The sequence below is a fragment of the Athene noctua genome, chromosome 1, assembly GCF_965140245.1.
Source record: "Athene noctua chromosome 1, bAthNoc1.hap1.1, whole genome shotgun sequence".
Lineage (NCBI taxonomy): Eukaryota > Metazoa > Chordata > Aves > Strigiformes > Strigidae > Athene > Athene noctua.
Genome location: NC_134037.1, coordinates 65,897,972 through 65,913,056, shown reverse-complemented (window position 1 = coordinate 65,913,056; position 15,085 = coordinate 65,897,972). Strand labels below are relative to the sequence as shown.

The following is a 15,085-nucleotide window of genomic DNA, read 5'->3' as shown; positions in this document are numbered from 1 at the left end:
GGTCTGCAGCTGGCCCATAGGGCTGTATTGCATTGTGACATTTATTTATCAGCTGTTTGCAGCTATACAGATGAACTCCAAGAAATTGATAGTGTATACATAGTACTGATTTATGGATCTACAATTTCAGGGATTGCTTTCTGAAGTTATTTATATGATCTTTGTGTTAAGCTATAGCAGAAGAGTTTCTCCAGACTCATCCATACTCACACCTGCAAGCCTCACCTTGTAAAGACTGAAACCGCAGAAAAGAGTCTGTTGTCTTGCAACAGTAGCTTTAAACAGGGATCATACTGTGCACGGTGCCTGGAGAAGAAAGGAAGCAAAGATTTTACCATTATTGCACCCAGTTTAATGGTAGTTCTGTGATTTTTCTTCATTGTTAAATTACAAGCTTAATGATAATGTGTGTGCTGTAATGGAAGTCTCTGTAGAGTATTTTGTGTCCCTGTATAATCTGTACCAATGCAGAATGGAACCATTAATCACAAAGAGCTCTGGCAGTAGTACATTGTGTAAGGACACTTATCCAGAGAGCCTGCTGTGTGTGAGAGTCCTATATTTCTATAGTAATGCCCCTTATTGAGTTAGCAGAATTTAGGGGAGCAATTTGAGAAGTGAAAAACAGCACTGAGGGTGGATTAGGCAATTATGTTTTCATAGGATGAGATTGAGATCAGCCCCTCTTTTCATGGGGCTCAGCGTGGAGTAGATTAACGACAGGTTCAGAGTTTATGGCTATTAAGTGATGGATCTCTACCTCTAAAAATGCAAATTAAGATTATTACAGCCAGTCACTTCAATTAATGTTTTAGAGACTGAGCCTCATAAATTCAAGTTGCAGTTTTGTTGCCATAAACACCAAACTAAGGCAAATGAATACTGAGATGTAAGAAGACCTGATTTCACTTGCAATATCAAAATTATTGCTATAGTCTAAGTTTATAATGAACTACTATGGGAACTAGTTGAATGTTTTGGTTTGTGATGCTCGTTATAATACAATTTCTTGCGTCAGAGTATCACATAAACTACTAGTAAACTTCTAGTTCAATTAAAAAATACTTTATAGGGCTCTTTTGGTTACTACTTCAATATGATCAATGTTTAAATAGTATTTTTTTAAAAAGGAAATAAATTTTACAAGTCAAAAGGAATATATTGTCAAGTTAAATTTGCATTAGGCAGTATTGGGGAAAAGCCAGGTAAGGCAGTGATTGCAGACAAGTCAATGTGTGGTATTTTCAGAACAGACCAACAGTGCAAAAAGGTGGCTCTTGTTACTGTCCTAAACTGAAAATTATCATTAGCAGGATTTTTTGATAGAGAATTAATGATCAAATATACTTACTCTATTCTGTGGCTTCATGCATTACTTGAGACAACAGTGGCTGCTGAGCTTGGTATCTGCAGTTGAGGTACACTGTATCCTTTTGTGATGCTGTGATGAAACCTCTTTCTTTGACACAATTATCTGCATAGTAGTAAGCAACCTTCTTGTTTTTTTCTAGCTAGGCTGGTAGAGGGGAAGTGTTATAGAAATTGGTATTTTTTGTAACTAGAAGACCATATACCTTATGTGTAGAATGAGTTTGGGAGACAAACATTTCAGTCAAAGGCTATATTCAGGAATGGCAACTGCTCTCCTAGTACAGAAGTTATACTATTATTCCTAGTAGAGAATGTGCAAAATACCAGTATTAATTTGATAACAATTTGCCATAATGCCACAGGCAGTAACACAAATGCGTGGCCTGAAGTAAAAGCATAGCTGCATTGTCTGGAGACCTAATGTGTATGTATGTATTCCTATAGGAATTTTTCTACTAAAATGGAGTAAGAATAAAGTGTAAACACTGAATGATTGTATGCTTTTGATCTCTGAAGGACAGTTCCAAGTTCATCATGGTATGCAGTAGTGAGGAGATAATACTTCTGCAACATGTAGTTATTTGTGAAGTGTTTGATCTAACATCTTGCTTGTATGATGCATGTTCAGCTCGTCGTCTACAGCTCAGTCCATGGGAGAGCAGCATTGTTAGCAGGCTCCTGATGCCCACTCACTCATTCCTGGCCCGAAGTAAAAGCACAGCTGCATTGTCTGGAGATGCAGGTAAACCTATAAGAGCAGAGGCTTCATGTCTCAGCCATTTATTTTTCCAAATTCCCTGTGGGATGTTGTAAGGTTGTTGACCTGATTATAAGTGTATGGTAGCATCCCAGAATGAGCGTGAATGCCCATGACTATGTTGTGTGACAGCATGAAAACTTGTTTGTACAGTTGTTTGCTATGCCTCCTTCTTTCTCTCACCACGTCTTTCCTAATTTTTTTGCCTCTTCATCAATGCAATAAATGAATACAACACATGCAGGCCAGCAATATCACGCTCTCTGGCTGTTTAAGGAAATGTGCACAATGTTGTAAAGAGCTGAGTCAGCACACCCACTACTAAGGCTGCGAGCTGCTTGCTGCAGAGAATAGTTTTGCTCTCTACCAGGGCACTTCCCACATGGAACAAGTTAGACTTGTAGAAAGATAGGCTCTGGCTTCAGTGGATTTAATACATGCAAAGTTAAATGTGCAGGTTGTAATTATTGTAAAGTTCTCTGCCAACCCCAGAACAGCTCTCAGATATACTTACTGAGGGGAAAATTAACATGCAGAAATGTGAAAATATTGTTAAGTGGTAACCTAAAGCCCAGGAAAATCTATATTCCAAGTACCACCAGGGCATACTTGCTTATCATGTATTTTAGGTAGATGGCAGCTGCCTCTTTATTTTATCATAGGATGCATGCACTGGGGACTTTACCATTACAATAGTATATTGCCGCACATGCTGAATGTTTTAAGTCTAGGCAAGTCTTTCCTGTCTGATACAGACAGGATCTTTATTCTAATTAAAGGACGTAGAAGATAAGAAGGAATAGAGATCTGATAAGATTACTTTTAAAGAAGCTTTCACTTAAGAACTCTTGTAACTAATTAGGCAGTACATTTCCACAGGGGTAGCACTGTAGGAGCAAAAATGTGGATGATATTCTATAGACAGTGGAAGTAACAAGTGTGGAATTCTTTTCATTCTTCACAAACAGCAGCTTGTAAAATACTTACTGTAATCTACCAAGCAGGGTACTGGAAATTCAGCTCTTCGTTAGAGAATAGTTGAGAAAGCAATGTCTTAATTTTGTAAGTGGTTACTTCACTGGAGCAAGTGTAAAGATATTTTTTCTGTTTGACTGCTATTGTTTATACTGTGCACTAAGCTCTAAACTGAGTGGAATATTGAGAAAGATTGCAAATAGCAGGAATGACTGATTTGTCAGTCATCAGTCTGAGGTGATTCCCTGAAAAGCGTTCCCTATGCTAACCGAAACTGTACCACCCAGAAGAATAATCCATCTGCTCATTGTTTTCCAGGTATTATTCTCTAGGAGCAATAACTGCAGTCCCTTCATGCAGGATGCTTCCTGGAGATTAATGATCAGGTGGTGGTAATGGCTCACAGCTGTGCTCTGAGCACTCAGCTCATCCCAGCCTGTCATTATTCCCTAGAAAATTACTCTGCCCTTTGGCTGTAAAGATAAATTGCAATGCAAAAAATCAAAATCAAATTAAATATGGATTCATGTCCTTAAATTTAAAGCAAGCTACTAGGGACATGCAGCTTAAGAGTATGTCTGGATCTTTTTTAAATAACCCTCCAAAACCAAAATGTTTTTTAAATAACTCTCCAAAAGCTCTTCTTAATAGATATAATCCTGTTAGTACAGGATTCACTAGGAGTGCTTCCTATAGCGTTGTTTGGTGACATTGTAAATGAAAATGAACTGCTTGTCTTTTAATACTTAGGATGTCATCCTTGGTGGTAACTTCAGATAATCAGCATGCAGCAAGAACCACATAAATTATTAGCTCTTTAAAACATACATTGTGACACTGTCTCCTATCTGGTTTAGATACACTCAACAAAAAAAACCCCATGAGCGGAAACCCTGTTTTTTTGTTTCTCAGTTTTTATTTATTTTTTTTAAGTCAGTCATCTTATAATACCTCATTAAACATAAATTCCCTATAAATGATAAGGCAATAATGAATGCCATTGCTGTAACACTTACATGAGACTCTGTATTCATAATGTTAATCTCTTGGTGCAGGAGAATTTGCAGCGTTAGTACTGTTAAGTCTATGAGCTCTTCCTCTAACAGCAGCTGTACTGTTTTAAGACTGGAAGAATTAACTGTATGTAGAACTGCATCCTTTCAAGTGTGCTCAGAGAGGGATCTACAGTCAAGAAACGCTGGAATTTTTTTAGCAAGGAAACTGAGGATGTAATTCTCTTTTAGTACAGGGAAGATACCATATAGAAGGTCTACTTTTACTCCAGGTAACATGCTGAATAATAATTGTCCTAAGACTATATTAAATGACTAGGAAGGACAAACAGGAGCAGACAAATAACACTGCAGTAATAACATTGTCTTCCCCAGTCTTTTTCTTCTTCTGTTAAACCAAGAGAAAGTCCAAGAACACTTTGCTGCTAGAAGTTCCCCATGATACATTTTACAGTGTTAGAGTTCTCTCTGAATATGTAATCAGAACACCATATATCTGATAACATGCCATTGGCAGGACATCTTTTGGTAATAGTCTTTGTCCTTGTGCATACCAATGAAAACTGCCATCCTGGTTACTCAAATATTAATTTGCAAGTTGATTTGTTGTTGTTACTCTGCTTTTTGTAATGTTTACTATCAAGAATGTATTTGAGTCAGCTGTTATTCTAGAATTATCAAGAAATATTAAAAGTTCTTAAATGGATGGACTTCAAATATTCCTAAAAGAGGGATTTTTAAAAACACACCACTTGCTAAAAATTGTAGAGAGCAACTTCATTGATGTCCTAGGTGAAACTGTTTTGTATTGTTAATGTGTTTTTATGTTTGTGTGTATGTCTCCTTTTATTTTCCTCTACTTCTAAGACCAATTAATAGGCATTCTGGTTTTAGTTTGATTGTTTTCTATTGAGAATGTAATTGAAACTCATGTCAATGCATATAGTAAGCTGGACAGTCAGAACAGTCATTGTGTTCACGGCTTTTTCAGAACCATCAGTTGTATGAAAACTTAATAGAAAAACATTGTTACTTTCTATGACCTAGTTATGTGGCATACTTCTTAATTTATTTTAAATATTTGTTTATGAATTGAAAAGTACATGAGTGCTTATTGAAATTGTATCATTACTATATGTGTGACCAAGCTAATGTATTAAATGACAGTTCTGACTTGAGAATTAGTCATTCCTCTATGTATTAATACCTTCTTTCTTTTCTGTCTTTCTCGGTTGTTTCTGTTCCTGCTGGCTTTCCTCTGTCAATTCTCCAATGCTGCTCTGTAATTAAAATTAATAAATAACAAAAACAACCAACACCGTAGTTATCCCCATTTGTCCCCGTTCAGCATCTTGCAGCCCCATCAGTCCTCTGTCCTACAAGGCCATGAACTGTAGGAATTCAGGAGACCGAGCAAAACTTTATGCCTCTACTGATGCTGTTGGACGTAGGAGAACAGCGCATCTGGCAGGGGTAAGCATGCCAGTTGTATGTCAGCGTCTCATGCCATGATTGCACTGCTTGTTAGCACAGGAGTAGTTGCAGGAATACCTGACTAAGCCTGATCCTCTTTTCTGCACTGTTTCCACCCGCTCCAATTTGTTTCATAGTTGGCTGGATTTTAACTGAAATACACTACATTATGTGGTGATGCAGCCTGATTATGCACCAAAGAATCCGTGTGGAAAAACACCTATGTGTTCCAAACACCCATGTTTGCAGAGTGGATGCCTTACCTTCTCATGAGGCACAGAGTCAGTCACTGTGTATGTGTGCCCTTTTCTCAGGTGGATTCTTTGATGCCTTTTAAGGCCCAAGCTGGTGTTGCAGCTTTTCCCTCAGTGGGGAGTCCGTTTTTCCCAGCAACTTGTTTTCACAAACCCTGTAGAATTTCATATCTTCTGAGGCCTCTAGCAAATTCAGTGGAGCCTCTGAGATACAGAGGGGGAAAGGCATGCACTCACACTTGCCTATATACATAAGCAACGCAGAGCGCTGTCACTTCAGCTTTACTTTCTTAGGAGACCGAGCTAGTGAACTTTTCCTTGTGGAGAAGGAAGAGGTTGGTTTAGGAGCATGGCTTGTAAGCAAGGCTTCTCACAGATCAGCTGTTCATTCTGAATGATTTAGTAGCAGTACTGTGACCAATCTGAGCTTTCAGGGAAAATCGGAACAGTGTGATACAGGCAGACTGAATTCCTGTTGGTGGTGCTCTAAGCCAGCGGGATGCAGTCAGCTCCCGTTCAGATGTCATTTGCTGAACCTCAGTAGTTATATTTTCCTTTGTACTCTACAGCCTGAGTTAGTTGAGAGTGTGAGAATAAAGTAATTTCTGCCAATGATTGTGTAAGAGGGGCTTGCATTTTAATTTGGCATGATGGGCAAAATGTCAAGAGGCAGTGCTACTACTGACACCCTTGTTGGAAGGAGTGTTAATGAAAGTCACATGAATCACAGTCAGTACTTAATTTTAGGCAAATGGTAGTATATTGAAGTTTAAAGCACAGCATTGAGATGTATCGGTAGAGAAATCTCATATTATGCGCATAGTACATTGCAATCTCCGGGGCTTCTGGATCACCTCTTGGGTCTTTCTCATTGTAAGTGGTTTGGAGGTTTTTTGATGGTTTGGTTTGTTGTGGGTTTTTTTTTGAAATTAAAAAGAATAAAGGTTGGTACATTTTGGTAGAGGAGACAGTGTAAACATATTGTTAATACAGAATGGCTGAGTTAAGAGCTCTTTCCAGTAGCCTGTATGGTGTGGAGGATCTTTTATTCTTCTGTAAACTTTTGTAGGAATTCAGTTTCTTATTGATATTAAGAAAAAATTTCTGATGCTCTGTTTTCAAGAGTAATAAAGTAGAGCCAATAGAGTTACTGCTTATGAGCCAAAATTCTTTTTCATTGTTACACATTTATTCTGGCTGTGTATGCTTTGATAACTCAGGTGATTATCATATTAATCAGTAGATATCTGGTAAATTGTGCTGCAGAAGAGCTGACGAGTAATGAGTTTAGGATTGAGACCATCTGTTGCTAATATTAATGTTTTTGGCAATTTAAACTAATTTTAACCATAATGGCCCCCAAACCCCTTGGTTTATCCTTCATAAATCCAAGAGGGTTCATAAATTGCAAGAGGGTGCTCATGAAGTTGGTTTTGGTCTTTCTTTTCCAGTCGTTAACCTGGTTTTCAGTTCAGGAGGTGATCATTGCAGAGCTCTTAGCTAGTGAGGTTCTAAAGCAGCATGGTGCACACGCTGCAGGGGTTGTGCGTAAGCCCCAGCAAAGGTGGTGAATAGCAGTTCCTCTGCATCATGTTGGCTTAGTGGCAGCTCAGTGTACTCTCCAGTATTGCCATTCTTCAGACTATGAGAGTTTGAGCTCATTATTCCAAAACCCTGAAGTTTTTCATCTATAGTTGTTAAATAGAGAAAGTAAATAGATGCCTAAATTCTGATCTGTTCCTTTATACCAATAGTTTTATTGATATAAACCAGAGGTATAACAGAAATATATTTTAAAATAAAATCCTAGTATGAGAAATAAAGAAGGAGAAAGAGGAAATCACTGCCATGCATAAGAATCAACGGCAAAAAAAGTATGTCCTGTGCAGTCATCCCTGAAGAAAAGAATAGGATAACTGTTGTACCACACTGGAGGGCTTTGAGGGCATCTGTGGTGTTCACATATAAGCATGAAAGCAAAAAAATTGTGCTATATAGGGACTGTGACTAAGTGTGATCCTGGGGCAGTGTTTGGGGGGGGGGGGGGGGGGAGTGTTTTGTTCTTACTTCAAATGGAATCTGGGGTTTATGAGGAGTAGTAGAAGGTACTCAGCAAAGATCGAACCTTAAAAGGTAATTTTTTGCCTATGTAAAAATAAGCCTCTGCAAATTAGCCCATTACATCTTAGGACAGTAGAGAACATGATGAAGAAGGATTCTTGTTGTCAAATGTGTGTTTACTGACAAAGATGGTGTCAGATTACAGGGGCTGTATTAATGAACTTGTTAAACAGGCTGTAGAAGCTACTGACTCAGCACTGCTTTTTCTCAACCCTCCCCAACCCTTCATCTTTATCTGAGCTTGCTTTGCTTTTGTTAGCCGTGTGAACTCTGGCTTGACTTTGTCTTTTTGTTTGCTGAACTATAGACTGACAAAAAAGAAAAGGAGAGAGACCATTTGTCATCCAGCTTCTCAGCCAGCTTTAAAGGAGGTCATTTTTCTTCCAACCCCAAAGCTAGATCACCAGCTCCCTCTCCAGTTTGGTAAGCCAAGTACATGCTTAGCTGGAGGTTGAGCTATAGGCAGCTCTGGTTGTTCTATTAATTAAATGTGAAACAGTGAAAACTTATTTGGTGATATAGATGTTTTCTCTCTGCAACGAAGGGAAAGACGGTCCTGCTTTTAGAAAAATATTACTACTGTGTTGAGAAAAGGGAAGGAGGAGGAAGATACCTGGTTTCTTCCCTCTTGACTGGACTCAGTGCTCACAAAACTGGAGAGTTGCAAAGAGAAGCATTTTGCATGAAAGCTAGTTTGCTTCAGCAGTCCTGCTTGATAGCAGAGAAATAGAGAAGTTGGGTTTTTTTTAGCTATTGTAGCTGTAGAAGTGATGTGCAGGTGGTGTCCAGCAGAGCATATCTGACAGTAATTGTCACTCTTCATTTACACAGGCATGCATCAAAGTCGTTGCCTTTTTTGGCTGGCACACCCAAGCAGATAAATTCCCCACCTGGTTCCTCCAAAGTTTCCTCTGCTCAAGCACGTCCTCCTTCTCCTGGCAATATCCGGCCAGTCAAAAAAGAGGTCAAACCAGAGAGTGAGAAGAAAAGACCAGAAAAGGAGGCTGAAAAGGCCAGTGAGGAAAGGACAGAAGAGAGTAAAGGAACTTCAGCAGGGGCTGGAGAATCTGCAGGTCAAGAAGAGCTTACTCTCCAGGCAGACTTTGCCCAAGGTAAGGAGAGATCTTTCTTTAGGTTAACACATGTCTGAGAGTCTCTTTTGTTCTTCTCTTCTTCTCTCTCTTTCTCTGAAACAACGTAGCTTTCAATATAGTTTTCTATCAAATGTTAAATTCTTCAGAATGTTCCTGCAGATATATGTTCATTATGAGGAAGGTGTAAACAGGTTGAAGCCCTCCTGCTTGTAACAGTCAAAACAACAGGCAGACCTGCTTTGCACAGTGTGGCTTCACTGCCCTTTTAGACCAGGATTTTGTCCCTCACATCATGACACAGCTTCTTTTCAAGCTGTTGAAGTAGAATAATAATGATCTGAAGAGTAATGGTACAGGAAGCTATCACATAAGGTTAATGTGAGCAGTGAGAATGTCCATCTCTCTGAACACTCAGTACACCTGTGCTGATAACCCTACCAGCTTTCCTATAATATTGCAGGAGTACCACATCATAGGGGAGATTAGCAGGATAAAGTGGCATGCAGAGGAGAATCAAGGAGAAGAGTAAAGAGGAGTAGGCATAATTTTTCAGGGTAAATGTGTTACTTAAAAATAATTACTCAATAAACAAACAAAAAAAAAACCACACCAACCCTGAAAATCAGCAAGGCAGAAAAGGATGTACACACAGAATAAAGTAATTATCATAAAGTGTAGGAAGGGCAAAAGGTAAATCTGAAAATGACAAATGTAGGTTTGATCTAGCAGACATTTTAGTCCATTGTAAATGTAGCATAACCTGTCTGGCTCACAGGTGGGATAGAGTGGCCATTTTGAACACTGGAATTCCCAGGATAGACTACTTAGGATTCTGAATTTTAAATTCATAGATTCCCCTGGGATTGTCCTTCAGAAAACAGTTTTAAGTATTAATAATCCTGCATTTAAGGGTAAGATGTGTAGTTTGGGGTTGTTCTTCTTGGGGAAGATCTGATGTGAATTGATTTCTTCTGTTCTAATAAGTTCTGTTACAGTAGTTCCGGTCTGATAAAAAGGTCCTACCACACAAGGTCCAACCCCACAAAAAGTGAGAAATTTACAGCAATAAATGGATGCATCTGTGGGCCATGGGCATGGAATGAAGATATAATTGCCACATGAGTATGGTTTTTCACTGCTCTTCTGATAACCTTTTACCAGCCTCCTTTTAAAAAGATTTCAGGGATACCACTGAGATAACTTTGCAAATGTTTAAAACACGTTGTAGTTCCCCAGTACAAGGTGCAGGCCAGAAAAATATCATCATGCTTGTTTGATGGTTTAGTTCAGGAGGAAGAGAGGCTTGACTTCTTTGCAGAGTCAGTCAATATTTGAGTTTGTGACAAGGTCACTTAGTAAGAAAACAGGTTATGTGTGATAAAGATATTCAAAAGTCAAGTAGTTTGTATTCACAACAAAACAGCAAGTAGTGGAGAGGGGCAAAAGAGAGGAATGCTGTAGTCAAAGTGGTGAGCAGCACTTTAAATTGGATGCCTTTTGCCAAAGCCAGAGGAAGTGGTGATTGAGACCTCAGGCTAAGCATTTTAAATGTGAGGCTTTGTACTGCAAATGGAGGCCCAGACTGCCAAAATTCAGCCACTGGTTGGATGTAAGAATCTAAAGAGGGGTAAGTGCAGTATCTGGAGCTAGAGAGACATTGCTGATTCTCCTAGGTCTGTGTTGCAGGTGAACATAGCTGATTTCTGCTAATTAACTGCATTGGCCTTCAACCTGTCTGGCTCAACTGCCTGCTAGCTGTATAGTCACAAGAGCCAGGAGGTCAGCAGGTAATGATCACTGATGGAGCTATTCAAATCTCACATGACTTTACTAATACCAATGAAGTTTTAAAGGTATTTTGGGTGTGCCTGTTTAAGCTGTTGTAATCTTTTCTGACAGCAGGGCAGGTGTGCATTAAACAGGCTCCTTGTTACCCTGCCAGCTTCAGCACCTGCGGCAAGAAGTGAGCCTCAAGCAGCAAAAACTGTGCTTCAAGTGTGACAGCCCTGCCTTGGTCCATGTCAGTAAATTAAAAAGGGCCAAGGTGCAGGAACTCTGTCAGTTAGCCTCTGTAATAATTAAACAGTATATCTGGTGCGTTTCTGATTGTCTATAGTCACGGCCGCACATTTTCTTACCTTCTGTCCCTAAGGCTACTAAGAGCATAGCTCTGAAGGGCTTCTAAGCTTTAGAATGATCAAATTACTTACCTTTTTATATTTGACCATCCAGAATTTTCTGAGTTCCCAGCTACATTTTGGAGGTTAGCCCAGGCCTGGACTGTTCTCTAGGGGCAGACTGAATACTTGTTTTGGTAATGTGAGAGAATAGTGCTCTGGCTGAGCCTAAACTGTGCCAGCTCACCTTAGGGCTAGAGAACAGGCCCTGGCACTCTTTAAGTTACTGGCATAAATTTGAATTCAAGGTGAAAGCCCTGAAGGAGTTTTATAAAAAGAGCTGCACGGTTTTTACTTGATAGAAGAAGAGGGCAGAGAAGTCAGCAGATGTGAGCATTCAGCACGGAGAAAGCAGCTGAATTTGTGTTTGTATACATGATGAGGTGTAGGATGGGGGCATCAGAGAGGAAATCCCTCTTGGAAGTTGTTAGTGAGGTGAAAAAAAAATGCTGTAACATCCCAAAGAGTGAATAGAAATGTAGATTTAAAATCATCTCCTGGTTGTTTGTGATGACTTATTTTACATGTATCTTTCTAGGATCAGAATCTGATTCCATTGACAGTTCAAAGTCTTCCCTATCCATGTTTGCCTGAGTTACCAGATGATTACCCTGGGAATGCTTCCTTCAGTTAGCTTGTGTGTTGGTAATGGTCCATTGCCTCTAGAGAAAAAGTGCACTTGAGACATTCCATACCAGTGCTAGAGAACACCAGGCAAATTTACAGAAATGTGAACTAGTGTTTTACTTGAGAAAAGCCTGTAACAACACCTTCTTTACTGGATGGCCAAAGCTGGTCCTAGATGTAGAATTTTCATGAAGATGCTATTAAAATTTGAATACAAGCCATAGTTCACCAATAGTGGCAAACCTTGTTAAGAAGCTGTGTTCTGGTCCCACAAGTTTTCTCAGGTTGGAGTAACTACAAAATTGATGATAGTTTGTGTCCTACCCTTGTTGCAGATCACTTCAGACAGTTGATGTTTGAGATCAAATAACCAAAAGTGACTGGCCAGAAGTCTGTCTCTGCTTTTCAAATGTAGACTCTCAGAGAAAATATCACGATGTTTCATTTTTGCTCTCCAAAGAGCCTTGGGCGAACTTAAGAAATGTGATGGTAGGGACTTGCTCAGTCATCATAACTCCTGTTAGGCACCCATCAGCATTTGTTCTTCTGACAGAGAAGTTGGCTTAACCTTTTAACTGCAGCTGCTTTCACATATCCTGTATAAACAAGCTTCCCTTAAGGAATGTGAACACCTAGCATCTAGAAATTTCTTCTTCCTCTGAACTGTTTATAAAAGCATGTAAGCTTGAAAATATTTTATAGAGTATTTGAAACAATTTTCTGTTCCTTACAAGAGAGTGTCTTGGCTACTGTGTCTGTATAAACTGGTTTCCTTCCCATCTGTTTCAGCAGCCAGCCCATCCCTACCTCCTGCTCCGCCAGCTCTTTCTCCACCCCCCATCCCCACAAAGACCTCTGCGGGTACAACTGACCCTGAAGAAGCAACGCGGCTGCTGACAGAGAAGAGGCGCCTTGCCCGTGAGCAGCGGGAACGGGAGGAGCAAGAAAGGAGGGAGAGAGAAGAGCTTGAAAGGTGATTCTAGACCTCTGCCATGGAGAAGATATATTTTTAGCCACTTCTTGTGTATATTCTGTTGTTATATCGTGATATATGAAGCACAGTAACGAAGTGCAGGAGGCACAAATTCCTCCCTGAAAACAGTTTCCTGTTGGGTTTTTTTGTAGGCACAACATATAGCTAAGTAGATCTGTAAGGATAAAACTTATCCCAAATAGTGCTTTAAAATAGGACAGGAGGTGAGAACATATTCTTGAAATTCATTGTTTCCTTAGAGATTAGCAAAGCTATACTTGTTTCTTCCAGCTAGAGGACTCTGCACAGCTGTTTTCAACTTTGTGATTGGCACAGTTTCTCTTACTTTGAATTGTAAGGTCTCTACCAGGGGTGGTGTTTAGGTGTCCAACAGCTGTGACTTAAGCCTTTTTGTTTTCTCATTTAAAATCAAGATCTCCAATAGTTTTGGAAGGTAAATGATGTTGTGACTTATTTTCTGCTAGCAAATGAGTAGCCCATCTGGATACTTATGACTGTGGCTATAACACAAGTAAAGCACCTTTTCACAGGGATGCCATTTCTCTGGAATTTGTTATAGTTCTTTAAAAACATTGCTGAACATAGGAACAAGGCAGTACAGCCCTTTCCAAAAGGCTTACAACATGGTCCCTCTCAAAAAGGGTTTTTAAAGAAAATAAGTTGCTGTGTCATTAAGAGTCTGTCTTAGAATTTATTCACCACGTTAAAGATCAGTATGAAAAGGTAAAGAATAATCAGCTTTCACAATAAAAGGAGTTTTTAGTCTCTGTGCAGTGCCTTCATAAATGAACTTGAATGGAGTTGTGGCCAGTGAGATAATGCTGGTCTTCAGTGAGATAAAGCAGTTGTGAAGAGTTTCAGACATATATTGCTGAGATACTAAATGGAAGCTGAACTGCAGTACTGCGGAGCATAAAGGAATGTGTATAAGGAAATAATCTTAACTCTGGTCATAGTCTCTGGGCTAATTATTTATGAGGGAACAGATCTTGCTTGGAGTTGAGTATATGGAAGCATCAGGTGAGTCATGGTCAACAAAATAAATTAACTGTTACAAGTTACTAGAAAAGGAGAACAAAAGGAAAATGTCATTCTAAACTATCCAAGGTGAATTCATGTCTTGAATGTTGAGCTGGTTTTGTTGATTTTTTTTTTGTTGTTGGAATGTTGATTTTTTGAGATAGGAAAATAAGTGCAGACATCAGGGAAAATCACAAGTATAGAACAGCTCCCATATGAAAAGCAACTAAACAGATGAGGATTCTTCAGCTGGGAAGACTGCCTTTTATTTCTGAGTGGGGATATGATAGGCTACAAAGCCCTAAATAATCTGGGTAGCATCAGAGGTGATGGGGAAAAGTTACTCACTGCCATAATACAAGGATGAGGGGGCATTAAGTGAGGTTAGGAGGTAACCTTCAAATATCAACAGAATTAGGTACTTTTTTTTAAATTCAGGAGTTATCACCACAAGATAAGATGGGTGTCAAAAATATATGCTATTTCAAAATATAATTAACTGAAATTACACAAAGAAGTGTTTTACAAGATGTATTAAATTCAGTGATACTGTTTCCGATTCAGAAAGTATGTGAGTCACAGATCAGTGGAAGCCAGGCATATGCTGGAAAAGTACTGGTATTGCCTTGCAAAGTTTTTTTATGTTCCATAGGGCTTTGCTTTTGGCCCCTGCTGGAAGCAGAACAGACAACTTATGAATGAGACAGCAATTCAGCCTTTATCCAGCTGTTCTGCAGTGCTGGTGTCTTGGGTCAGGAATCTGGTGGTTTGGGTTTTTCCGCTTCTTTTTTTACTTATTTTTCTTAGCCTTGTTTCATGATTGCAGGCAAAAGAAGGAGGAGCTGTCACAGAGGATAGCTGAAGAAAGAGCTCGCCGAGAAGAGGAAGAAGCTCGCAGACAGGAAGCAGAAAAAAAACGAAAGGACGCAGAGGAGGAGCGGGAAAAGGAAGAACGCTTGCGCCGACAGGCAGAGGAGAGAGAACAGAAGGAGAAAGAAGAGATGGAGCGCATTCAGAAACAAGTATACTCCCCTCCTGGAATTTCTGTGTCAGTCTGGTTGGCAGCAAAGTAGATGAAGCAACATCTCTTATGAAGCACCTAGATTAGAGGGATATCTAAAATTTAAGTGCTATATATAAAGTGAATAGGGTCAGGGCAGAGTTCATTCCACAGAATGGTTCAAAGAGTAAAGATATTTTTTTCTGGAT

At 39.4% G+C, this 15,085-nt stretch overlaps 1 protein-coding gene across 8 annotated transcripts in view; it reads left to right on the top strand.

Moving 5' to 3' along the window:
- Positions 1-15,085, top strand: part of MAP7 (microtubule associated protein 7) — a 121,332-nt gene that overhangs the window by 90,556 nt on the left and 15,691 nt on the right. For 5 of the 8 annotated variants that reach the window (XM_074896398.1, XM_074896394.1, XM_074896400.1 and 2 more), the window contains 6 exons: positions 2,000-2,113; positions 5,441-5,589; positions 8,272-8,387; positions 8,796-9,076; positions 12,652-12,835; positions 14,703-14,898. In XM_074896398.1, the coding sequence (XP_074752499.1) occupies positions 2,000-2,113; positions 5,441-5,589; positions 8,272-8,387; positions 8,796-9,076; positions 12,652-12,835; positions 14,703-14,898 (1,040 nt within the window). The remainder of the gene's footprint in view (positions 1-1,999; positions 2,114-5,440; positions 5,590-8,271; positions 8,388-8,795; positions 9,077-12,651; positions 12,836-14,702; positions 14,899-15,085) is intronic. The other 3 variants (XM_074896397.1, XM_074896399.1, XM_074896395.1) reach the window with 2 other exon arrangements.